Below are 25,779 nucleotides of genomic sequence, written 5' to 3' on the forward strand. Positions count from 1 at the left end.
ATACCAAGCGTGTGCAAAGCTGTCAAAGGCAAAGGGTGGCTACTTCGAAGAATCTCAAATATATTTTGATTTATTTAACACTTTTTTTTTTGTTTTGGTTACTATATGATTCCATATGTGTTATTTCATAGTTTTGATGTCTTCACTATTATTTTACAATGTAGAAAATAGTCAACATAAAGGAAACTTTGACTGGTACTGTAAATGTATATTCACATTTTCCAATTCCGAACGGGTTCAGAGCCTTATTTTGCTGGTTGGAAGAGTGGAACGGAATGGTTCTCGTTCAGAACAAAACGATTTGGAAAATGTCGGTTCCAACCTCTGGTTATACAGGGCATTCAGAACATATTCAGGCCCCTTGACTTTATCCACATTTTGTTACTTTACAGCCATATTCTAAAATGGATTCAATAGTTTTTTTTCCTCTCAGTCTACACAGTTATGACAAAGCAAGTTTTTAACCACCCTGGAAATATGACATTTTACATAAGTATTCAGACCCTTTAGTCAGTACTTTGTTGACGCAGCGAGTCTTCTTGGGTATGACGCTACAAGCTTGGCACACCTGTATTTGGGGAGTTTCTCCCATTCTTCTCTGCAGATCCTCTCAAGCTCTGTCAGGTTGAATGGGGAGCGTTGTTGCTCAGCTATTTTCAGGTCTCTCCAGAGATGTTTGATCGGGTTCAAGTCCTGACTCTGGCTGGGCCACTCAAGGACATTCAGCCACTCCTGCGTTGTCTTGACTGTGTGCTTAGGGTTGTCCTGTTGGAAGGTGAATCTTTGCCCCAGAGGTCCTGAGTGCTCGGGAGCAGGTTTTCATCAAGGATCCCTCTGTATCCCATCTTTCCCTCGATCCTGTCTCCCAGTCCATGCCGCTGAAAAACATCCCCACAGCATGATACTGCCACCACCATGCTTTACCGTAGGGATGGTGCCAAGTTTACTCCAGACGTGATGCTTGCATTCAGGCCAAAATGTTGAATCTTGTTCCTCATTGTCTGATAGTCTTTAGGTGTCTTTTGGCAAACTCCAAGTGGGCTGACATGTGCCTTTTACTGAGGAGGCCTGATTGGCGGAGTGCTGCAGAGATGGTCATTCTGAAAGGGTCTCCCTTCTCCACAGAGAAACTCTAGAGCTCTGTCAGCGTGATCATCAGGTTCCCCTCCCTGACCAAGGCCCTTCTCCCACGATTGCTCAGTTTGGAGGCCAGCTTTAGGAAGAGTCTTGGTGGTTCCTGACTTATTCCTTTTAATAATGATGGTCGTTCTTAGGGACCTTCTATTCTGCAAAACAATTTCGGTACCCTTCACTACATCTGTGACTCGACACAATCCTGTCTCGGAGCTCTATGGACAATTCCTTCGACCTCATGGCTTGGTTTTGCTCTGAGATGCACTGTCAACTGTAGACAGGTGTGCCTTTCCAAATCATGTTTAATCAATTGAATTGACCACAGGTGGACTCCAATCAAGTTGTAGAAACATCTCAAGGATGATGAATGGAAACAGGATGCACCTGAGCTCAATTTCAAGTCTCATAGCAAAGCGACTGAATACTTATGTAAATAAGGTATGTTTTTTTAATATTTTATTTAATACATTTGCCAACATTTCTAAATTCCTGTTTTCGCTTTGTCATCATTGGGTATTGAGTGTAAATTGAGGGGATTTAAAAAATATATATATATTAGAATAAGGCTGTAACAATGTAGGGAAGGGGTCTGAATACTTTCCGAACGCACAACGTTCTGTAAACGGGTGAGTCTGCAGTAGAGGCGTGACCCTGTGCTCTACAGCAGGATACGTCCGACTCAGATGACGATGACAAGACGGACTCGTCAGACTCCGACGACGAATCATCCGGCAGCTCCGACAGCGAAGATGTGAGTTTTCCAAGCCAGGGGTCATCCGCACTATGCTTTAGTGTAGACTTGGGTCAAATACATTAAAGCTAAAAATATTCAAAAGTATTTGAGGTCTGCTTAATTTACCTCCGTACATCTGATCAGTTCCATTGTACTGGGCAAACCACATCAAAAGCTGCAGAAGTATTTGATCCAGCTGTTGTCCTGTCTCTGTCCTCTAGAATGACGACGACCAATCTGAGGGCTCCAGCAGCTCTTCCTCAGAGGACAGCAGTGACTCAGACACAGACTAGCCCCCACCCCCCCATCCTCCCCCCCCAAAAGAGGAGGGTCTGTGCGGGACACGCTTCCTCATGAGTCAGGAGCAGTCATGGTGGCGTCATCAAAACGCTTGCACGTTGGCTCCTCCCACCTCTTTCTCGCAAGGAGAAATGAGAGACTAAATAAACGGAGGAGTTTTGCTCCACCTCCAGTTGTTGACCTGGAGAACTTTTACTCAAAACGGGACAAGTTCTCATTTACAGAGCTTTGTTACGTGTTCAATATTATTATTATTTTTGCCTTTATATATATATTAGGTGTTATTACGAACATTTTCATTATTTTTTAAACTTTGAGAAAGACATTTTAAACTTTTAGCCGATTTGAGGTTTTTTTTTTTGAACAAGTCTGACTTGGAGGGGTATATTGAGGAGTTTGCCGTTTTTTGTCCATGAGTCTCTGACAGTCCGTGCAGAGGGAGGACCGTTGCTGCTTTCCCTCCATTGAAACATCTGGTCAAACCCTCCAATAAAATGCACTTTTTTCCTCTTGTATTCTGTGTGATTTCTTTTGTACTGGATATAATTTATTAATGTAAGAGGTATGCTCAGCAAACAAAATGGCCGCCTATTTCATATTTTTATGAGGGGATGATCCACTCAGAATACAGCCATTTTTTTTCCTTCTTCTCCCACTGACCTTGGCTGTGATCAATTCACCAATACCTGTATGTATTTTGCTTAAAGTTGAACAACTATTTAGACAAGTATCTCTTTCTGAAGAATGTCTGCGTAAGATTTGAGGTCTCTATTGCAGGTAAAGCCACAACAGCTTTCCATTTCAAGACTTGATACAGATCATTTTGTTGTCTGTGAATTATACTTACATAAATATTTCCCAACAGACGTTGCTTTTTCATTCTTTTAATATTTTTCCATACATTTCAATAAAATCTTTTCCCATCCTTCTTTCCCCAAACACACACACATCCTCTGTACCAATAAATAAATACTAACTCAACCACCTGTGCATAATACATGTATACAACCTATGGATCCTTACAAATGATAATGCATTCATTCATATATTACACACAGGTGACTCAGTTACCCTGGTCTCTATCTGGAAGGCTCCATAAACAGAACAAAGGACAACGTTCCCAGTAATACTGGGGTGGATTAACATCACATAAGCCATTTCTGCTTTACCTGACACAGTTCAAGTGTTTGGGGTCATTCATGTACAAAGCTGATGGGAGTCATATTTGTGTGGTATTGTGAAATGTTTCACTGTGTGACACAAATCACCTCATTCAAACGGAAATTAGGTCAGGGTACGATTTCAAATACCACTGATAGGACAAACAGAATGTTTTCATAGCAATACCCAGACCTTCCAATCAAATTCTCTCATTTAAACGAACCTGGGGCCTCACTTATCAAATGTACGCATGCGCCACTTTCTCCCCCTTAAAGATATCTTTTTATTTTTTAAATACATTTGAATTTGCGGGAAGGTGTTGAGTATCTCCCAAGTACAGCTCAGGCCATGTGTACGTCTGGTGGTTGATCAACTGTATTGCACACATTGTTCTTATGGGGGAAAAATGGAGATGGTTTTGAGGCACAATAATTATAATGGTAATATTAAAACAAAACACAGATGCATTTAGTAAGGAGATCTCAGAGAAGCATATGTAGCCTAATATGTTTATTTTACTTTTGTTATATTAGGCCTACAGCTCTCCTTTTCTGACTGAACTGGTTCATTCCTGCTGCATACCTAATGAGGATACCATGTGTTCAAAAGTAAATAGACCGGTAGCCTATTTAAAATATTTGACAGTATGGGTAGGCTACAGTAATGCTGTGCAGTAGGAGCACAACATCTTAGCCTATTAAATCTCAGAGCCACCGAGGCAGAAGATATAAAACACTGAACAACAATTCATCTTCTGCATAAAAGTGTGGGGCTGAAACATTGACTTTTTTTAAAATGACTCAAAATAGACAATGTTGCATAGTGCACGGCCACGGCGTTTGAAAAAGTCACTGCAAGAGATGAACACATTTGGTCTACATCTCTACAGAAATGTGATGCAACTTGCCATTGCGTTTCTCTTTCAGGAACTATCACGGCCCAGTTCCTACATCTCCAAATCATACAGTTTTTGTTACCGTGAATGAGGGCATTTTCCAAGCGGGGTTGCAAAGCTCGTTCACAAGGACAAATATAGTATGGCTCTCGTTTATCAATGAAAACATTTATATGTATAAGATGCATGTGACAGTTTGTAGGATTTGCATGGGCAACTATTTATCTCCACGTACACCAGTATTGAGTGAGATAAATGAGGGCCTGGGTATCTAGCAATTCCCTCCTGGAAAACCTGTTTCATTGTCAATGCAGTTGGTGGAAACTCACTTGAGGAATCAAACTCCTCTCTGAATACAGTCATTCATTAAAATGTCAGAAGTGAAGTGCCAAAGACAAAACAAAGAGGGAGACTAAGTTGATGTTGGACTTCCACTACGCGTTGCTTTGTTCTGGACACAGGAAAAGCCGTTCCAGCATTCAAAAATATATAAACACATTAAACTAGATTTATAAAATGTTCATCCCTCATTAACATCCTACAGTCCATTAGTCTACATACGGTGCACCAGTATTAGAAAACACTATGAAGAAAGCCCCGTTTGTTTGTCCTGTATGAACAGTCATGCGTTACAACTGGAGTTAAACAATAGAAAATTACCCCCCCTCTCCCCTCCCCAAACACCAGAACATTGTCATCTCTGTATGACTCTATAATAATTATAATAAACATCTTATTCCCCCACACAAAGCCATGATTAAAACTACAACTATAGAAAAGAAAAACCCAACTGTTTTGTCATGCTACTGTGATACACTAAGAACAGTCCGTAGGCAAGATGGTCAAGAACGGTTGTGAAGTGACAATAACAAGATACCAAGCATGGCAACATGATACTAGACATGTCATCAACTGGGTATATGGCTCGTTGCAAATAGCGTGGCGCCATTTTGATGAATGCAAGAGCAAAATTGCAACAACAACAAAAAAAACTCTTGTTTTAGACTTTGACCAGGGTTTGTTCTCTACCCCAAACCACCCCCTTTTCCCAATCCCACCAACAACCCCCTGTCCTGTCGCAATGGCGCACACACACACACACACACTCAAGTCTTTTGTTGTCATAAGGGGACCTCCAGGAGCTTTTTGTGGAGGTACTGCTTCACCTCCTCTATGCCATTCAGCTTCTCCAGCTCGTGATAGGGCAGCTGTGGAAGAGGAAACAAGAGGATAGAGAAAACCCAGAGAGAGATGAGTTAAACTAAACAGTGGTACGTACTACCTTATTTTGGCACAGTGCACCGTTAGTTGTCCCTGGTGCCAATTACCGCTTAAATGGATGATTGTAATGGAGTTTAAGGGAAGACTGAAATGTGGTTGTAAGATGGTTGAAATGAGAGTTGTTAGCAATGGAGGCTGCTGAGGGGAGGACGGCTCATAATAATGTCTGGAACGGAGCGAATGGAATGGCATCAAACCATGTGTTTGATGTATTGGATACCATTCCAATGATCCCGCTCCAGCCATTACCACAAGTCCGTCCTGCCCAATTAAAGGTGCCGCCAACCTCTTGTGGTTGTATGATTGTAAAGGCTCACCTGCAGAATGACATATCCCAGGAGCAACAGATGACGGTCCCTCATGGCTCGGGAGCCCACCAGCACCTCGGAGTTGTGACAGTAGTGCCACTTGTCATTCACCGACATGACCACTCTGACAGAAGAAAATTGTATTTCGCAATTAAATAGTTATTTCTCTAATTTTGAAATAAATTACTAATGCCGCGATCACACAAGTGACGAAAGATGGTAGACAAATACCGGTGTCTGCCATGAAGACGAGTCACGATTTTCCTAGCAAAACCATCTTTCTGAAAGTTATTTGCTAGCTAGCATTGCTCCACCAAAGAAGCATAATCAAGTGCTTCGTAGTTGTATGTATAAAAATGACTAACTACAAATCCTTGGTTCTCTATAGAACTTTCAAATCCCATCAACACTGACCTCTTAACTTGTCGCTGGTCCCCCACTGCCCTCTCGGTGTCGGTTCGATCGGCCGGGTGCAGCCCCACGTCCCCGGCCAACCCCTCATAGAAGACAGGGAGCTCGCAGTCGGGCCCATGATTACCTGGCCCCACCTGCACCCCTCCCTCGTCCTCCAGGATCTTCCCAATAGAGAACTGGAAAAGAGAAACCGGGGCAGCTGTGGTGGATCCCCCTACCCCGGAGGCCATTGGCTGGGCTAGGCTGTCAGAGGGAGGGCTGCTGAGCGTGGAGCTGTCCTGGCTCTCCAGAGAGTGCTCCTTGGCCAGGCTGGAGTAGTAGTCAGCAGGCGTGTAGTAAGTGTTGTAGTCAAGTGGGCCCCCGCCGTTAGGGCCGGCCCTCTGGGCCAAGGCAGGGTTTTCCCCGCGCTGCATGTGGTGTGGCAGGAGGGTCACCGACTCGTCCCCTCCGACGGGTCGCTGGTCCCCCCCTTCCTCTAGTGGGGCGAAGGGGGATAACTTTTGAAAGTCTGAGGCGAGGGCCGTCACAGCCACGGATCCCTCTGGGGCTTTGTGGGAAACACCTAGGGAGGCCCCTGCCTGGATAGGGAGAACCTGGCCAGAGCTGTCAATCCACAGCAGGAAGTCTACAAAGGATTGTGAATATACAGAGGTTTAGGGTTGCAACATTTACATTTATTTAACCTTTATTTAACTAGGCAAGTCTGTTAGGAAACAAATGCTTATTTACAATGACCGGCCACTAGCCAAACCCAGACGACGGTGAGCCTATTGTACGGCGTCCCCTATGGGACTCCCAATCACGTCCGGTTGTGATACAGCCTGTATTTGAATCAGGGTGCCTGTAGTGACACCTCAAGCACTGAGATGCAGTGTTTTAGACGGCTGCGCCACTCGGGAGATCCATTTGACAGTAATCGTATAATTATGAAGAGAAGTAAAATAAAAAAATACCCACAAGCTTTTTTTTTCTCTCCATCATCTGTATGCCTGCCCAGAATTAGCTCTAGAACAGTTCAAATCTATTTTTCATAATCTCTATGGCAGACAAACACACTCCCTTTAAAAACAACTTAAGAGTAAAAAAACACAAAAAAATAACTAATCCTTGGTTCTCTATAGAACTGTCAGATCTTATGAGAAATCAGGCCTGGGCCAAGGCTAGAAAAACACTGTTGCTGGTTGGCAGCTTGTCAGGCAATTGAGAAATAGATGTACTTCCTCAATCATGATGTAAGTTTCGTCAACATCCAGTAAATCTTTGTTAAAAAAAATGTAAAAAAAAATTAAAAGAAGAGAAGAAATCTAAATCCTTCAGACAACATTAATTCTGGTTATTGACTATGGCGATATCGTCTATATGAATGTAGCTACTACTCTATTGAAGCCATTGGACACATTGCGCATTGTGCTTTATTGCAGCCGATAGGCTGAGTACACATCATTGCATATTTTATCAGAAAGTAGGCTGGGCCTCTTTGAAGTCTTTTTTTAATCAATAAATCCATCTTGGATAAACTTCCGCCATACCGTACCTGTCTGAAGGTTAACAATGAGGTAAGTTACCAGATCCGAACTCAGGGATGGCTAACCCTGGAGATAGATCCCTACAATCTCAACCAAATTAGGTAAATCTGCTTTTCGCTTTTTTTTTTTTTTTTTTTTTTTTGCTCGTCTCATGTAGAATGATCTGGAAAACTCCTTAAAAGCTGGTGGAGTTGGTGCCTCTTGGGTAATTCAGGCAGATGTTTGAGGTCCTTTTACTGAACAATGCGTTTCATATGATTGTTTAGCTTTTCCTGTTTCGTGTGTAGTGTGTATAGATATTATTTTATTTAACTAGGGAAGTCGGTTAACAAATTCTTATTTACAATGATGGCCTACCCAAACCTGAACGACGCTGGTCCAATTGTGCGCTGCCCTATGGGACTGTGATACAGCCTGGATTCAAACCAGGGACTGTAGTGACGCTTCTTGCACTAAGATGCAGTGCCTTAGACCGCTGCGCCACTCGGGAGCCCATAGACATGTAGAGTGTTGCCGTGTGTATAGATATGTAGAGCGTAATTGTTGTTCATCGATGTGTTCACACAAGCCTCATCTGCGAAAGATCGTGGTCTCAGCATTGACTGCCTGCTTAAATAAAAATGTTTTCCCCTAATAGTCCTCAGGTTTCTGTAATTGTACAACCCCAAAGGAGGTTACAGTACTACAGAATAATAATAAAAAATACACCGTTGTGTTCAGTAACAGTCTTAAGAGTGGCCTTTGAACAAACACCAGAGCGTGTGTTATATTCAGTGTACCTGTGTAATAACCAGGGGCCAGAACCTCGTCTTGTTTGTATCCATGCTCTCCAACCAACTGTCTGAGGGCTTCAGCAACAAGACCCCTGTAGCTGTGAAACACACAAACACACTTGGAGATTCACTGGAATTCGCAATGAAAAAAAAGGCAGACATAAATGGAAACTTTCAAAAATAGAATGCCAACTAACAGTTAGTCAACCAATCACCGTACCTGTATTTGCGGTTGACCTCGTCAGCGGTCAGCGCGTGGTCAAACATGAGCACCTTGTGCGTGTCCTGGAGCCGTGGACCGGTGTAGTCCCTGTATTCCAGCTCCACCGCCGCGTCCAACAGAGACAGGTAGCGACGCACGATCAGAGCGTAAGGGCTGTCTACAAATGGGGGGGGGGGGGGGGGAACAATAAAAATCAACGGAAACAAGGACATGAGCAACGGTCTAAAATCGCCAAACGTGAAAATGAAGCACATCGGAGTGAGTTGAGGTATGTGGGGGTAATATTCAACTTCATGCATCAAATGTGTGTGTGTGTATAATATATATTATATACACACATATGTATGTATGAATGTATGTGTGTGTACATATGTATATATACATTTAGACCTAGACTTTTTCCATATTTAGTTACGTTACAGCCTTATTCTAAATTGATTCAATTGTTTCCCCCCCTCAATCTACACACAATACCCCATAATGACAAATCAAAAACTAAAATATCACATTTACATAAGTATTCAGACCCTTTACTCAGTACTTTGTTGAAGCACCTTTGGCAGCGATTACAGCCTCGGGTCTTCTTGGGTATGACACTACAAGCTTGGCACACCTGTATTTGGGGAGTTTCTCCCATTCTTCTCTGCAGACCTTCTCAAGCTCTGTCAGGTTGGATGGGGAGCGTCGCTGCACAGCTATTTTCAGGTCTCTCCAGAGATGTTCGATTGGGTTCAAGTCTGGGCCACACAAGGACACTGTCCCAAAGCCACTCCTGCATTGTCTTGGCTGTGTGGAGCAGGTTTTCATCAAGGATCTCGCTGTACTTTGCTCCGTTCATCTTTGCCTCGATCCTGACTAGTCTCCCTGCTACTGAAAAACATCCCCACAGCATGATGCCACCAGGTTTCCTCCGGTTGTGACGCTGGCATTAAGGCCAAAGAGTTCAATCTTGGTTTCATCAGACCAGAGCATCTTGTTTCACATGGTCTGATAGTCTTTAGGTGCCTTTTGGCAAACTTCAAGTGGGCTGTCATGTGCCTTTTACTGAGGAGTGGCTTCTGTCTGGCCACGCTACCAGTGCTAAAGAGATGGTTGTCCTTCTGGAAGGTTCTCCCATCTACACAGAGGAACTCTAGAGCTCTGTCAGTGACCATCGGGATCTTGGTCACATCCCTGACCAAGGCACTTCTCCCCAATGGCTCAGTTTGGATGGAAGGCCAGCTCTCAAACTTCTTCCATTTCAGAATGATGGAGGCCACTGTGTTCTTGGGGACCTTCAATGCTGCAGAAATGTTTTGGTACCCCTTCCCCAGATCTGTGCCTCGACACAATCCTGTCTCGGAGTGCTACGGACAATTCCTTCGACCTCATGGTTTGGTTTTTACTCTGAAATGCAATGTCAACTGTGGGACTTCATATAGACAGGTATGTGCCTTTCCAAATCATGTCCAATCAATTGAATTTACCACAGGTGGACTCCAATCAACTTGTAGACACAGCTCAAGGATCATCAATGGAAACAGGATGCACATGAGCTCAATTTCAAGTCTCATAGCACTACTTATGTAAATAAGGTATGTTCATTTTTTTAAATTCCATTTGCTAAAATTAAAAATGGAGTATTGTGTGTTGATTGCTGAGGAATTGTTTTTATTCAATCCATTTTAGGCTGTAACGTAACAAAATGTGGAAAAAGTCAAGGGGTCTGAATACTTTCTGAAGGCACTGTATACATAGATTTATATCAGCAGATGTCACAAAGTGATATACAGAAACCCAGCCTAAAACCCCAAACAGTAAGCAAAGCAGATGTAGAAGCACCGTGGCTAGGGAAAAAAAATCCCTAGAAAGGAAGAAACCTAGATAAGACTCAGGCTCTGAGGGAGATTCTAAGAGTACATAGCCATTAAGGCCAGACTGTTCTTTAATTAGTCATGTAAACAGTACTCTGCTTATCTTAAATCGGCGTACGGTCATAATCGAAGTAAGCATACATCGATTAAAACATCTAGATATTAGATTTTTTGTTGTTGATGAAGTATTGTAAAAAAAAATATATATATTTAAAATCAGAGTACCAGCTGTGTATTTGTTCTGTTCATAAGCTAGCGGGACTAGCACGAGGCTCCATCTTTTGCGCTAGTGAAGCGAGTATGGAAAATGTCAAAAGTTTGCACATTAGAAATAGTTCACATACAAATGCTGTGTCCCAACTCATAACCAAATATACTTCCCAAACGTTTATTTTGATTGGTGATTTTCTGCATTCATCAGAGTGCCATTAGGTAGCCTGATCTCAGATGGGTCCATGGGAAACTTTTAGGGAAATCATTTTCTTGAAAAGCATGAAAACATTTTAAATCAAACTATTATTATCTTAATCTGAATATTCAAAATAATCGTATTATTGAACACATGTAAACATACTCCTTAGTTATTTATTTGACTTGAGGTTTTATTGTGTCAGTCGAAAAAAACTAATGAAACATAGCTGCTCTTTGATGTTGCTTGATCGCTGTGTGCGTCTCCCCACTTACTGGTGACGTTGCTGATGAAGGCGGTGGAGAAGACCTTGTGCAGCACCAGGCCAGGGAAGTGGCCCAGCTGGAACAGGGACATGAGGATGTTGACTGTGGCTAGCGGGGAGCTCAGGGCCTTTAGCTCCAGCACCACCTCCAGCTTGGAGAAGAACTGGACCTCGTTGGACGGCCGGTAGCTCATCCGGCTGAAGGGGAACACAAGCTTTTGGATTACCTTGTGGAGGGGAAAAAAGAGAGAAACCCATTATTGTGATATTACCAAGCATTATGATACTAACTACTAAGTATCGCGCGCGATAACTGCTTCAATCAAACCCATATCAACTGCATTTTCCCACCAGAGATGCGTTTCCACCAAATTGACTTGATGCAGATAAAAAAGCTGTGCGTGACGACGTAGTGCACATAAAAATAACTTCTGCGGTTAAATTCCCACCTGCTGGGGGGTTTCTGTTGCATTTTCAACTCTACTGATTGTTTTGTCACCAAAAAAAAATGCTGCCGTATAAATTTTAAAGACTCAATCATGGACACTCTTACTGAGTTGTGGCTGCTTTGCGTGATGTATTGTTGTCTCTACCTTCTTGCCCTTTGTGCTGTTGTCTGTGCCCAACAATGTACCCGTTTGTGCTGCTGCCATGTTGTAGTCACGTGGTGTCGCTACCATGCTGTGTTGTCATGTGTCGCTACCATGCTGTGTTGTCATGTGTCGCTACCATGTTGTGTTGCTACCATGCTGTGTTGTCATGTGTCGCTACCATGCTTTGCTGTCATGTGTCGCTACCATGTTGTGTTGCTACCATGCTGTGTCGTCATGTGTCGCTACCATGCTTTGTTGTCATGTGTCGCTACCATGTTGTGTTGCTACCATGCTGTGTTGTCATGTGTCGCTACCATGTTGTGTTGCTACCATGCTGTGTTGCCATGTGTCGCTACCATGCTTTGTTGTCATGTGTCGCTACCATGCTTTGTTGTCATGTGTCGCTACCATGTTGTGTCGCTACCATGCTGTGTTGTCATGTGTCGCTACCATGCTGTGTTGTCATGTGTCGCTACCATGCTGTGTTGTCATGTGTCGCTACCATGCTGTGTTGTCATGTGTCGCTACCATGTTGTGTTGCTACCATGCTGCGTTGTCGTCTTAGGTTTCTCTCTATGTAGTGTTGTCTCTCGTCGTGATGCGTTTTGTCCAATATTTTTATTTAATTTATTTTTAATACCAGCCCCCATCCCTGCAGGATTCCTTTTGCCTTTTTGTAGGCCGTCATTGTAAATAAGAATAGGTTCTTAACTGACTTGCCTAGTAAAATAAAGGTGAAATTAAAAAATGTATGGGCCCACTCTGGTCTTTGTACCAGTGTAGGATCCTCAGAGGAGGAAAGGGAGGACCATCCTCCTCAGTGAACTTCAGAAACATAGTGAAAGTTTAGATAAAACTATACTAAATACATTCACGTCACCCAATAATATATTAAAACACACTGTTTTGCAATGAAGGTCTACAGTAGCCTGAACAGCACTCTGTGGGGTAGCACCATGGTGCAGCCCGAGAACAGCTAGCTTCCATCCTCCTCTGGGTACACAGACTATAATACAAAACCTTGGAGGCTCATGGTTCTCACCCCCTTCCATAGACTTACACAGTAATTATGACAACTTCCGGAGGACGTCCTCTAACCTATCAGAGCTCTTGCATCATGAACTGACATGTCCACCCAATCAAAGGATCAGAGAATAAATCTAGTACTAGAAGCATAGGCTACAGCTAGCTAACTGCATGCTTTCCCGAGTCGTAGGGGGAGGGCCACACAGCATATCATCACATAACTCCCAAGTTGACTTCGATATGATGGTAGTATATCAATATTTGTGCATACAGTTTACACCACAATTAATTTTATCGATACAAAAAGACCGTGTCTAACATATTTTGTTTTGTTTCAATCAGGTCTTTAGTGACATTTTTTTATCCAACATGTACTTTACTCGCATAAAAAAGGTTGGATGGAAACCTGGTTAGTGATAGCTTCTACTATGGAGTAGTGGCCACCCTTTACACTCTAGAATGCCTTTCAAACCAATCAGAAACAAGAATTCAACAATGCCATGGTATAAGAACCCATAACGTGTGTAAATAAACAACACTTTATTTCAGGTGTAATAGCCCTCATACAGCCCAATAATAACCAACAAACAGTGTACCCGAGTCGCTCAACAGCTGTTTAAACATAAGACAGAGATTTTGTAGATGAGTGGGACACCTTACCTTGCTATCCAGGTATTCTCCCTTCTTGACCAGGAAATCAGCGATGGTGTCGAGGAGTCGAGTCTCTCTGAGCCGGTGGCGGGCGATGTATTTGGCAATGAGGGCCATGGTGTATGGGGTTATGCTGTCCACTTTTTTAGGCAGCTCCTCTATTAGGAAAAGACCAGGTTATCTTGGGAATGATAGAAAGATGGAGAAAGCGACAGATTAAAACAGCTGTCAGAGAATGGCAGAGGAGAGGAAAACTCACCAGCCAGGCTGCACACAAACCTCTCCTGTCTGTTCTGGTAGAATAGGTGGGAGCTGAAGATGATCTCCAGGCTCTTGTTACTAGCCTCGCGTACGCAAGTAGCCAGCATCTCGTCCAGCAGCGCCATCTCCTGGTCGCGCACTCCACTTACGCTAGCCAGTGTGTGCTTGACCAGTCGGAGGATCTTCCTGTTGGTAGGTTGTGCGATATTACCAAGTATCGTGATACTAATTATACTAAACAAAAATATAAAACGCAACATGTAAAGTGTTGGTCCCATGTTTCATGAGCTGAAATACAAGATCCCTGAAATGTTACATACGCACAGAAAGCTAATTTCTCTACATTTTTTGGCACAAACGTGTTCATGTCCCTGTGAGCATTTCTCATTTGCCAAAGGCACATGACAGTCCACTTTGAGTTCACCAAAAGGCACCTAAAGACTATCAGACCACGAGAAACCAAATTCTCTGGTCTGATGAAACCAAGATGGAATGCATTAGCCTGAATGCCAAGCGTCACGTCTGGAGGAAATCCCTGGCAAGATCCCTACTGAGAAGCATGGTGGTGGCAGTATCATGCTGTGGGGATGTTTTTCAGCGGCAGGGACTGGGAGACGTCAGGATCGAGGCAAAGATGAACGGAGCAAAGTACAGAGATCCTAGATGAAAACCTGCTCCACACAGCAAAGACAATGCAGGAGTGGCTTTGGGACAACTCTATGAATGTTCTTGAGTGGCCCAGCCAGAACCCGGACTTGAACCCAATCGAACATCTCTGGAGACCTGAAAATAGCTGTGCAGCGACACTCCCCATCCAACCTGACAGAGATTGAGGATCTGCAGAGAAGAATAGGAGAAACTCTCCAAATACAGGTGTGCCAAGCTTGTAGCGTCATACCCAAGAAGACGCAAGGCTGTAATCGCTGCCAAAGGTGTTTCAACAAAGTACTGAGTAAAAGGTCTGAATACTTGTGTAAATGTGATATCAGTTTATGATTTGTAAAAAATTAGCAAACGTTTTTTTTAAACAGTTTTTGCTTCGGCATTATGGGGTGTTGTGATGTCATTAGGGGGCATTGTGTGTAGATTGATGAGGGAAAAAAACTATGTAATCAATTTTAGAATAAGGCTGTAACATAACAAAATGTGGAAAAAGCATTGTGGTCTGAATACTTTCTGAAGGCACTGTAGTTTGAGAACTTGGCAGTACGTCAAACCGGCTTCACAACTGCACACAGGAACTGATGAAACTGTGGGTTTTGCACAACTGAAGAGGTTCTGTACAAAGTGTCAGAAACCGTCTCAGGGAAGCTCATCTGCGTGCATGTCGTCCTCACCAGGGTCTTGACCTGATTGCAGTTTGGCGTCGTAACGAACTTCAGTGGGCAAATGCTCACCTTTGATGGCCACTGGCACGCTGGAGAAATATGTTCTTCACAGATGAATCCCCGTTTCAATTGTACCGGGCAGACGTATGGGCAAGTGGTTCTGATGTCAACGTTGTGAACAGAGTGCCCCATGGTGGTGGTGGGGTTATGGTATGGGCAGGCATAAACTACAGACAATGAACAAATGACATTTTATTTTAATCGATGGGAATTTGAATGGGCTGATATTTTGACGAGATCCTGAGTCCCATTGTCGTGCCATTCATTCGCATTTATCACGTCACTTTTCAGCATGATAACGCACAGCCCCATGTCGCAAAGATCTGTACCCAATCCCTTGAGGCTGAAAATGTCCCAGTTTTTCCATGACCTGCACACTCAGACATATCACAACATTGAGCATGTTTTGGATGCTCTTGATCGACAGCGTGTTCCAGTTCCCGCTAATATCCAGCAACTACGCACAGTCATTGAAGAGGAGCGGGAAAACATTCCACAGGCCACAATCAACAGCATGAGAATGAGATGCGTCACGCTGCATGAGGTAAAAAATCACACCAGATATTGACTGGTTTTTTTGCTCCACACCCCTATTTTTTAAAGGGTATCTGCGACCAACAGATTCATATCTGTATTCCCAGTTATGTGAAATCCATAGGGCCTAATAAAATGTATTTTCAATTGACTGATTTCCTTAATGAAATGTAACTCACCCAATTCTTTGAAATCGTTGCATTTATATTTTTGTTCAGTGTACTGAGTATCGCCATCACTGCTTTCATCATAATAACTGACATTTAAAATTACACTCAGGAACAGATCACACCTAGATTGTGTTCAGTAAACAAACATGGGATAAAAGGTTTTAAAACAGAGGTAGTACCTCTGTAAGGCATGTGCAATAAGAATACTAATGTTATTTTTGAAAACATTTCCTCCATTTATGACTATCGATAGTGACCTAGTCGTACTGCATAACTCGCATTTCCTCTACTTGGATGGCCTCTTACAAACTAGAAAACATTTGTCTATTTTACCATGAATGGGTAATCAACCGTCATCCCAACCGTACCTGTTGGCCAGGAGCTGTTCCGGGTTGGGTGGTATATTGGCCACGATCTCGGCCGTTGCAGCGTCGCTGGATTGCAGCGAGCGCCACTTGAGGCGGTAGTAGGAGAGCAGCAGGAAGAGGGTCTGCGGGTGACGCTCCCGCTCCAGGTTCTTCTCCAAGCCCACCAGGCAGGCCTCGGTGAGCGGGTGCTGGCTGCTGGGGTGCAGCTTCATGCTGGAGCTGAACACCATGGACACGTCCTTCTGGTTAAACTGGCCCAGTCGTGATTGGGACTCAGCCTCCAGCACCTGCACTACCCGCGAGTCGCTGGGAAGGCCTGGGGGAGGAGGCGGGAGGTTTAGGCTTTATTTGACTTCATTTATTTATTTTTCAAGTAATGTAAGTCCGTTTAATATTCCAGACAAGTGCATTCAGGTTTTTTTATATGTAGACAAATTATTTTCATATCTATATTCGATACCAAGTGAATACACGTATAAAGAAGTAGATGCCATTTCACAATGTTCACATATCCTACATAATATAAAATACATTGTACTAAAAACACCTGCTGATCATACACTAGCAATATGAAAAAGATTGCTTTCACACTCCCAACAAATCCAAGTATGGGAAACAGAGCTGCCTCCATGCGATCACCTAGACTCACCTAGCTCAGCCATAGATCACTTAACACAGCCACATATCACCGAGACTCACCTAATGCTGCCACAGATCACCTAGACTCACCTAGCTCAGCCATAGATCACTTAACACAGCCACATATCACCGAGACTCACCTAATGCTGCCACAGATCACCTAGACTCACCCAATGCTGCCACAGCGTACAGGCAGTTGACAATGCTGAAGTTGTCAAACTTGGCACAGTCCCTCACGATGGAGTCGCACAGCGTCTGGAAGTCCTGGTGCTCCAAGATCTGTCGACCTTCATTCTCCACTCTTTCTCCTCCACCGACTACGGGAGAGGGAACCAGGGCTGCATCCGAGCCACCTCCGCCGCCCCCTCCTCCTCCTCCAGCCCCGGCCTGTAGTAGCTGGCCGATCTTCTGCAGTGCGATGGGGTAATGGTTGTGTGAAATCTTGCCTGGGTTCTGCGTCACCCAGCGCAGCACCTCGTCCGCTCTCCGCGAGCGTTCGATCAGCCTCTTCATGGTGAAGAAGGTGTCGTAGCTCATCTTCTCATGGATGAAGTTCCACGTCTTCTTCTTGTTGTTGCCGGCCGCGCCAACAGTGCTGTGGTGGTGCAGGTGGGCGTGTGTCTGGTAGTGGGGATGCGGGGGGAGGGGTGGAGGCGGGGCCAGGTGTGGGTGGGGATGGTAGTGTTGGTGGTGGTGGTGGTGACTGTGAAAGTGGGGCCCCCGGTGAGGGTCAGGGCGCCCCTGGTAGATGGGCGGGTAGCTGGGAGGTGGAGGAGGCACGTGGTGGGGATGTTGGTGTGGTGGGAGAGGGTGGTGGTGGGGGTGGTTCTCCAGCATGGGCAGACCTCCACCCCCCAGGCCCGGCCGGCGTCCAGGCTTTCCTCCTCCACCACCACCTACTGCGCTGTACAGGCGGGTTGTGTACATGCCGGCGAGGGCGAGAGCGAGGGCGCTAAGGCGGCAGGCGTGTCGCTGGCAGAGGGGCGAAGGGATTATGCTTTCGCAGCTCAGGAGGCCTGGGCTGGAGGACAGCCACAGCATACTACACAGGCTAGTACACCGCTGAGGCAATGCAGACTACACCTACAGGGAGAGAGGAAGGGAGGAAAGGGAAAGAATTTACTAAACAAAACACACATTCCAAATGAGAATCTGTGTGAGAATCCCTGGAGATTCCCATTGTGCGCACACACACACACACACACACACCTAAGTGCAAAGCAGTACAGTGACATCAAGTAAATGATTCAAACAGCACAGGAAACAAGAAAACAGACATTAATGAAAAACAAATAGGCTACATTGAGATGAAAACCTTCCTTGAAGGCTGTTCAAGACACCAAGATCAAACTCAGTTGAGCGTGTCAGGATGGCCTGACTGGATTCATAGATCTGGAAGAACTCGGTCTCTTCATCAGATGGCACGTTCATGTTCTTCATGTTTGGCTGCACGCTCATCTCGTCCTTTCCCTGTTGCTCCCATTTTGCCTTTACTTTACGGGATTCACCCCACTTAACGGTAGCGCCCTTTTCCATCAGCCTCTCTCGCTCTGTCCGGGAAGGATTTCCTCCTCCTCCTCCAAAGCAGTACCGATCAAGTCTGACTACTGCATTCGGATGGCCAGATGTCATAATGCTTTGCAATGACGAGCGGATTTGCTTTTGTACATTAAATCTAGCATCTCACACAAGTAGGGTTTTCCACAAATGCTTCCAACGTAAAGTCCACGGCTTTATTTGTATTAGCCTGTGTGTTCATGCAACTTTCAAAAACTATTCCACAAAATCTAATAACCTCTCAGGGTGGATGTCAGTGACTACCACAAAAGTGTATTTTGAATATCTTGGCACAGCAGTGCTTCAGATTAGGTGACTAGAGCAACTACCATACTCATGGAAAACTAAATCCCGGACGAACACCCATTTCCCAGCAAGAAAAACAAATAATGTCGCAAACAGTCACTGACAACAACCAAAACGGGTGGGTTTTTAGGAGGGGTTCTGAGACACTCGTGGGGGTGTCCACTGAAAGCAACAAGTGGAACTGAATTTGATCCTTTGTTCGTACCCCCCCGGAGGGCAATTGAACTTAACCCAGAGGCTGCTCCAAGACACCGCCAGCGGAGAAGAGGTAATCGGAGTGGACATCCACCGCTTCCGAGGAATTTACACTCGCAAATGTTCAGTCCCTGGACATTAAAGTAGAGCTCAGGGTAAGGATCTGCTTCCACAGAGACATCAGGGGCAGTAACATTCTCCGTTTCACGGAATCGTGGCTCTCTCTGGATATACTGTCCCCGGCCATGCAACCAGCTGGGTTCAGTAAATAGTGCAGACAGGAATAAAGAACTCTCCGGGAAGAAGAAGAAGAGCGATGGTGTACGTTTCATGATTAACTACTCATGGTGTGAATGTGATAATGTACAGGAACTAAAGACCTTTTGTTCACCCGACCTAGAATACCTCACAATCAAATGCCGACCGTATGACCTCCCCAAGATAATTTTCTCGACTAGATTATTCACGTCATTCTTTAGTGCGTTCTCAAATGGACGTTGTTAATTCTGGCTAACTACTTCTATTTCAGAGTAACTTGTGAATTTACAAACGCTCAACACCTGTTGAATATGGCCTGTGTCAGTATACACTCCCCCCCCCCAAAAAAGACTTCATGAAATTGTTGCCAGCAGCACAGTTAGTCACCAACGATCTGAAAAACATGAAAACAGCCTAACCAGCTCTGCTAGGGTGAGTAGAATGGTCAGAGTGAGGTGTTCTCTCATGTGTCCGGAAGTAACTAGCTGACGTTTGCCAGTTGGCAGTCAAGCACCCAAGCTGTTGTAAGGTCAGAACGCTCGGATCAACCCTACTCCTCAGCCAGAGTGCGTTCTGAACTCGCCGAGAGCGAAGCGATCAGAATTTACGAACACAACGAAAATCGTAAAATGTGTAGCTAGTCATTTGTTATGCTAACAAACTAGCAAGAGGTTGCATAGCAACAACATCAACTTCCAGTAGACAGGTAAAGCTCTGGTACGCGCAAATAAAACGATACCGTTCACTAAAATGAACTAATAGTATATACACTCATTAAGTATGTAGTATACAGTATGGGTTATCAAAAAGAAAGGTGGCCCAAGGCACTTCATATAATAAATAAAAAATACTTTTTTTGTGTGGCATGTTCAATGAAAAAAATGTTACACGTTGTTTCCAATGAACATGCCATATTTTTATACGGAGAGTGCCTTGGTCCTTCTTTTTGATAACCAATTTACCCCTTTTAAAAAAAAGAGCACCTTCTGTCTACCAAAATCTACTATTGTTTACCTTAGCAACGCTTCCCTTCCTCTTTTGTTCTACATATTAGTATGGGTATTTGAACACAGCTATGGAATCACTGGTCACTTTAATAAATGTGTACATACCGTTTTACGGTTGAGCCTCACGAGCCAGACGAAGCTAGCTGGCTGCTTATAACGTTTGGGCAACAGGGTTAAATTGCTGACTAGCTATATTCATGAACTGAAGTCAAATTTCAATAGGCGAACAACAAGTGGCAACTTAGCTAATACTTACAAGGATTCTTAAATCATTGCTAAAAAATAATGAAAATGACTGCAGGTTTACTGGTCATTGTTTTCAGGCTGGTTGTATTGGTGCTAGCTAGGTACCAAGCTAAAGCTAGCTACCCCAGAAGTTGCAGTCAAACAAATTATACTTTATTACCAATGCGGTATTGTAAACACATCGTTCGTGGCCGGTGTTTGTTTGTTTTCAGACTTTTTTGTACAACTTTGACAGTGTTACTCTATCTTTTTTGACATGCAAAGACAAACGGCGTTCCATAGTATGTATGTGGTGAAGCTAATAGCAGTGACGCTATTACTGTGCAACTATGGTAGGGAAACATCTGAAAAATAACGCACTTGGTAGTGTGTACCGGTGCTCGACCAGTCGGGCGAAAGCCAACGTCACCCACAACAGAGAACAGTTGATTGTCAAGGGCAATGAATTCCATTATATGGTCTTTAATGGATTTCACCCTTTGAGTGGTCTCGCTGAAATATTGTTACTCTTTCAAATGACTGTTCGATCCACACAGCAGACATTGGGGGCTAGTTTGAGAACGCTGTTGCACGTATAGAGCAAAATGTTACGTGGCGTCATTGAATAATGTACCTGCGTTATATAGGTATGCACGTCAGCCTTAACATCGGTTTTGCACATCGGGGCGTTAAACTAGACATCGGCTGATACCGATGTTGGCATTTTTTTTAGCTAATTTTGGCTGATTCCAATATGTTAACCGATATATCGTGCATCCCTAGTGTGTATTGTTGTAAATTGTTAGATTTCGCTACACCCGTAATAACATCTGATAAATATGGGTATGTGACCAATTTGCTTTTAAAAGACACCCACAACATTTTCCCAAGAGGCAAACAAAAGAAAACACACCAAACTTAGACAGGAAGAAAATCAAAAAGTTGAGCAAAACAAAAACAGGGATGAGCAGACAAAGGAATGTTTTTTTTTTCTAGAACTCAAATAGGGCACACCAACTAAAAAGGTGTTGACCCTCCACACCTCTCAAGACAACTGGAGCACTTGGCCAGCCACTTAAATAGCACCTGGGCCAGCTCAGGTGAAACACCTTCCGACTAATGAGATGGACAAGCCAGCACAGGTGTAACACATACTGACTAACGAGATGACTGCCCATGTGCTATACATGATAAAGGTCCAACCTCAACATAAACAGAAAAAAACTAAACCTGTAACATCTACCATTTTGCCATTGCAATAATGAGGTCAGACTGAGTTTAGTCTGATATGGGAAGCTTCACTGACAAAATTAGGTGAGTTATGGGATCTATCCCAAATGGCCCCCCTTTTCTTTATGTAGTGTACTTCTTTTGACCAGGGAAACACAGAATAGGGTGCCATTTGGGATGCACACATGGGAGTACAACGATAAACCGTCCAACTCAGACAGTGAAGGACTAGGCTGTGGGCTAAGACTAATTCTATCAACCATAGACTAGTCTGCAGACTCTGCACTCACAACAGGTCACAGGTAGCCTGCAGCTAGAGGGGGAGAGGGTGAATCCCTCTAAAACAAAGAATGGGGATAAGGGAGGGGAGACCTCAAGAACTATTCTGAAAATGTGTTTGTGTACACCTGATTGGTGTAACCACCACACCAACTAGACATGTTTGTTAAATGTTTCGTAGCGTGAAAATGTAGGCCACAGTCAATAAAATCTCTAAATGTTATGTCACATGCGCCGAATACATCAGATGTAGACCTTACCGTGAAATGCTTACTTATAAGCCCTTAACCAAGAAGGCTAAATAGTACCAAGTCAATGTAAGGGGATATAGGTTAGTTGAGGTGATCTGTACAAGTAGGTAGGGGTAAAGTGATTTATGCATAAATAAATAGCGAGTAGCAGCAGTGTAAAAACAGAGGGGGTGGGTCAACAGTCAAGGTAGCCATTTGATTAGCTGTTCAGCAGTCTTGTGTTCACTCATTGGTCAACGAGAGACAAACTGTCAACTTTATAATCTGTCATAGGCAAGTACTACTAATATTTCTGGAGGTAGCCTTAATCCTAAAAGTATGCCACGTCCAAATACACCGATTTTATAGCTGATCATTAAACATGTTGACAGGGCAGTCTCTTTAGTTGGGCCTAGAATAGAGTATTCAGTTACATTGCAGTAATGTTGAGTACACATACTGAGTCAGTAAAAAAATAATAATCCCATTCGTATACCCAACCTCCCCCTGAAGTAAATTTGAACAGGTAACTAACCAAATTTGCCCTACAGCATAAGGAACGTTCCCACTCAACCTTTGACGATTTTCCTCAACTAACTACTAATGTCATTGTTAGTTGAGCTATCCTGAAAACAAACACCCTATCCAGAAATCAAAGCATAAATGTCCGCAAAAAATGTAAGCGTAGGATATCTAGCATGTTGTAGTCAACTTGTTAGCTACAGTATATGTAGCTAACTAGTTAGCAGTAGGACGCTAAATGTCTAAGGCTGCAAATCTAACAAATCAGAGTCAAATTGCATTTATCACATGCGGCGACTAGAACGGGTTACACCAGTGAAATGTGTAAATCATTCACATTTAGTTAGCTACATCACATTTCCACTGATACTTGCAACACTAACTACTACTAGCAGGGGAAATCTGCCAATGGCAACAAGTGTCTAAGGGCCGGGGGACATTTCAGATAGTAAGGATAGTTAACTAGGACGGCTACAAGGCGTCAGCTGGCCCTGCTACCTAACCATCATATAAAAAAAAGCAATGGTATTAATATGGTAAACAAGTTAGCTACAATGACAATCACGAACATGTACTTACATGTTTGTCAACGCAAGAGGAATATCCAGATGGGTGTTGCCGTTGAGTATCTCACTGGGAGCAATGACAGTCAGTCTGTCATCTGACCGTGACACTCCCAAGAAGTTAAGCGAAACATAGGAGTGACAGCCAGCCCGTCAATTAAAACGTTCACTATATCGGTTGACCATTTTAACTAATTTACCAAATTTAAATTAGCTAGTTAATCGTGGAATACTGTAATTCTTTGGTCATGGACGTCCATTGCAATGACACCGTTTTTTGCAAACTGTCTTGACCTAGGTTTCAATTCGCCTCGCTCTGTTCTCTCTATCCAGGAGCGAATATGGGTTGGTGTTATTGACAATGCGTTTGACTTATTCACACTGACACAATATATTATTTTCCCTGGTAGCTCGGACGCACCTACACCGGAAATCGTTCTAAAACGATTGATGACATTTGCCGCAAGAACTGTATTCGGTTTCTCGTCCTCTCATTCTTCACTAGCCGCACTGGTGTCGGCCATCTTCCCAGCATGCAACTTTGTTGGTCTTCTTCTTCTGTTGACGGCTAATGCCAACATTTGGTTCATTACAGCAAAGATTATGGAAATACTGACAAGATGTGCATGTCTCTCCGCCCTAACAATGGGAGTCGTTGTCCACAAAGTTGCCCAGTGGGCTGTCTAGCTCCCGCCTATCCTTTATTTGGATTGGTGGATCTCTTATTATTGTCACCCTCTTATGAATATTCGAGGATTATTGACGTCAACCACATGTATTCAAGGGAGAGATGCAATCCTACTAGCCTCATCTAATCCATAGCCATCTCGAGAAAATGCTGATATGTGTTTTTCTCATCGTTACCAGGATGTCACGTGTCCTAATTATATCAGTACACTCGTAACAATTTAAGCATTAAGACATTTATATTCGATTAAATAAACCTCACTTAGCAAATAAGCAATTCATGTTTTTGTTGCTCAAATTCGACACTCATTGACCTCCTTGTTTGACAACACAACGAGAGGCCGAGTTGGGCCTCTCTTCCTCTGATCACAGCCACCTACTGGGTTGGAGGGTGTACTTCTTGTGCTTTTCTGGCAGACTTGAGGCAAAGATTTTCAAAACTACCTCAAGATTGACCAGAGCATGTCGTTTCCATTGGGAGCAGAACAAACAAGGTGGGCAGAGCCAACCGAGGTAGTGAAATCCAATTGGCCGCTCTAGCATTTATTTGCATATTTCCATTAGGGCACACCTACTTGCCCTTGCACTACTAAACCATTTTTTTTTTAGACTTTGTCAAAGGGTAGTCCACTCTGTTACATTATAGTTTTGGAAACAGAACTGTATGGAGACCAAATGTCTGTCAATCGATCTTGCTCCATCTTCTCCCCTTGCCGGCCACTGGGCTTCCTCTCATCACCATATTTCGTAGTGAGTGGAAATGCCACATTTATACATCTGGTGAAATATCTGTCTCATTGTGCAACAGGCGCTTCTTTGGTATATAATGGAAGATGAGGGATCAGCCCAGAACTACACGGCAGGACCTGGTAAATTACCTGAAGAGAGCTGGGACCACAGTCTCAAAGAAAACCATTAGTAACACACTACGCCGTCATGGATTAAAATCCTGCAGTGCATGCAAGGTCCCCCAGCTCAAGCCAGCGCCTGTCTGAAGTTTTGCCAATGACCATCTGGATGATCTAGAGGAGGAATGGGAGAAGGTCATGTGGTCTGATGAGACAGATAGAGCTTTTTGGTCCAAACATGCCGATGCTATATCTGACCACCCCACACCATGACTGACCCACCGCCAAACCGGTCATGCTGGAGGATGTTGCAGGCAGCAGAACGTTCTCCACGGCGTCTCCAGACTGTCACGTCTGTCACATGCTCAGTATGAACCTGCTTTCATCTGTGAAGAGCACAGGGCGCCAGTGGCGAATTTGCCAATCTTGGTGTTCTCTGTTACTGTTTTCCCTCACTGTCCGATCCCCTCATAATTACTGTAGTTACCAGTTTCCCAACTTCTGTCTGGCTTGAGCCCAACGTACCCTGACTCGATGATGTGTCCCCTTTGGTGCCGCGTGGACACCGTGTCCGTCTCCCCTTTATCTATCCTTGTCTCTAACTGAAATGTTCAGGTAAATGACAGTGACAATTATCACATTAAATAATGCCAAAGAGTCCTGCATGATTATGGTGAAGGGAGTTTCATGTACAGTTGAAACACTTAGGTTAGTCATTAAAACTTGTTTTTCAACCACTCCACATTTCTTGTTATCAAACTATAGTTTTGGCAAGTCGGTTAGGACATCTACTTTGTGCATGACAAGTAATTTCCAACAATTGTATCACAGTTCGTGGGTCAGAAGTTTACAATACACTAAGTTGACTGTGCCTTTAAACAGTTTGGAAAATTCCAGAACATTATCTCATGGCTTTAGAAGTGTTCGATAGGCTAATTGGAGGTGTACCTGTGGATGTATTTCAAGG

At 43.7% G+C, this 25,779-nt stretch overlaps 2 protein-coding genes across 13 annotated transcripts in view; one reads left to right on the forward strand and one right to left on the reverse strand.

The window, feature by feature from the left end:
* Positions 1-2,680, forward strand: part of ubtfl (upstream binding transcription factor, like) — an 18,673-nt gene extending 15,993 nt beyond the window's left edge. For all 11 annotated transcript variants that reach the window (XM_036966176.1, XM_036966179.1, XM_036966177.1 and 8 more), the window contains exons 19-20: positions 1,799-1,885; positions 2,089-2,680. In XM_036966176.1, the coding sequence (XP_036822071.1) occupies positions 1,799-1,885; positions 2,089-2,224 (223 nt within the window). In that variant the 3' untranslated portion in view covers positions 2,225-2,680. The remainder of the gene's footprint in view (positions 1-1,798; positions 1,886-2,088) is intronic.
* Positions 1-23,916, reverse strand: part of fastk (Fas-activated serine/threonine kinase) — a 25,906-nt gene extending 1,990 nt beyond the window's left edge. Inside the window, exons 1-11 of one of the 2 annotated variants that reach the window (XM_036966173.1) lie at positions 23,294-23,916; positions 17,076-17,988; positions 16,267-16,582; positions 13,805-13,992; positions 13,555-13,703; positions 11,286-11,502; positions 8,746-8,905; positions 8,532-8,623; positions 6,227-6,851; positions 5,822-5,936; positions 5,311-5,431 (exon numbers count right to left, since the gene is read on the reverse strand). In XM_036966173.1, coding sequence (XP_036822068.1) covers positions 5,345-5,431; positions 5,822-5,936; positions 6,227-6,851; positions 8,532-8,623; positions 8,746-8,905; positions 11,286-11,502; positions 13,555-13,703; positions 13,805-13,992; positions 16,267-16,582; positions 17,076-17,946 — 2,820 coding nt within the window. In that variant the 5' untranslated portion in view covers positions 17,947-17,988; positions 23,294-23,916 and the 3' untranslated portion in view covers positions 5,311-5,344. Of the gene's footprint in view, positions 1-3,039; positions 5,432-5,821; positions 5,937-6,226; positions 6,852-8,531; positions 8,624-8,745; positions 8,906-11,285; positions 11,503-13,554; positions 13,704-13,804; positions 13,993-16,266; positions 16,583-17,075; positions 17,989-23,293 lie in introns of those variants that run through there. The other variant, XM_021590066.2, reaches the window with a different exon arrangement.
* Between the last annotated feature and the right edge of the window lie 1,863 nt (positions 23,917-25,779).

This window comes from Oncorhynchus mykiss, chromosome 28 (genome assembly GCF_013265735.2).
Source record: "Oncorhynchus mykiss isolate Arlee chromosome 28, USDA_OmykA_1.1, whole genome shotgun sequence".
In the NCBI taxonomy this organism is placed as follows: Eukaryota; Metazoa; Chordata; class Actinopteri; order Salmoniformes; family Salmonidae; genus Oncorhynchus; species Oncorhynchus mykiss.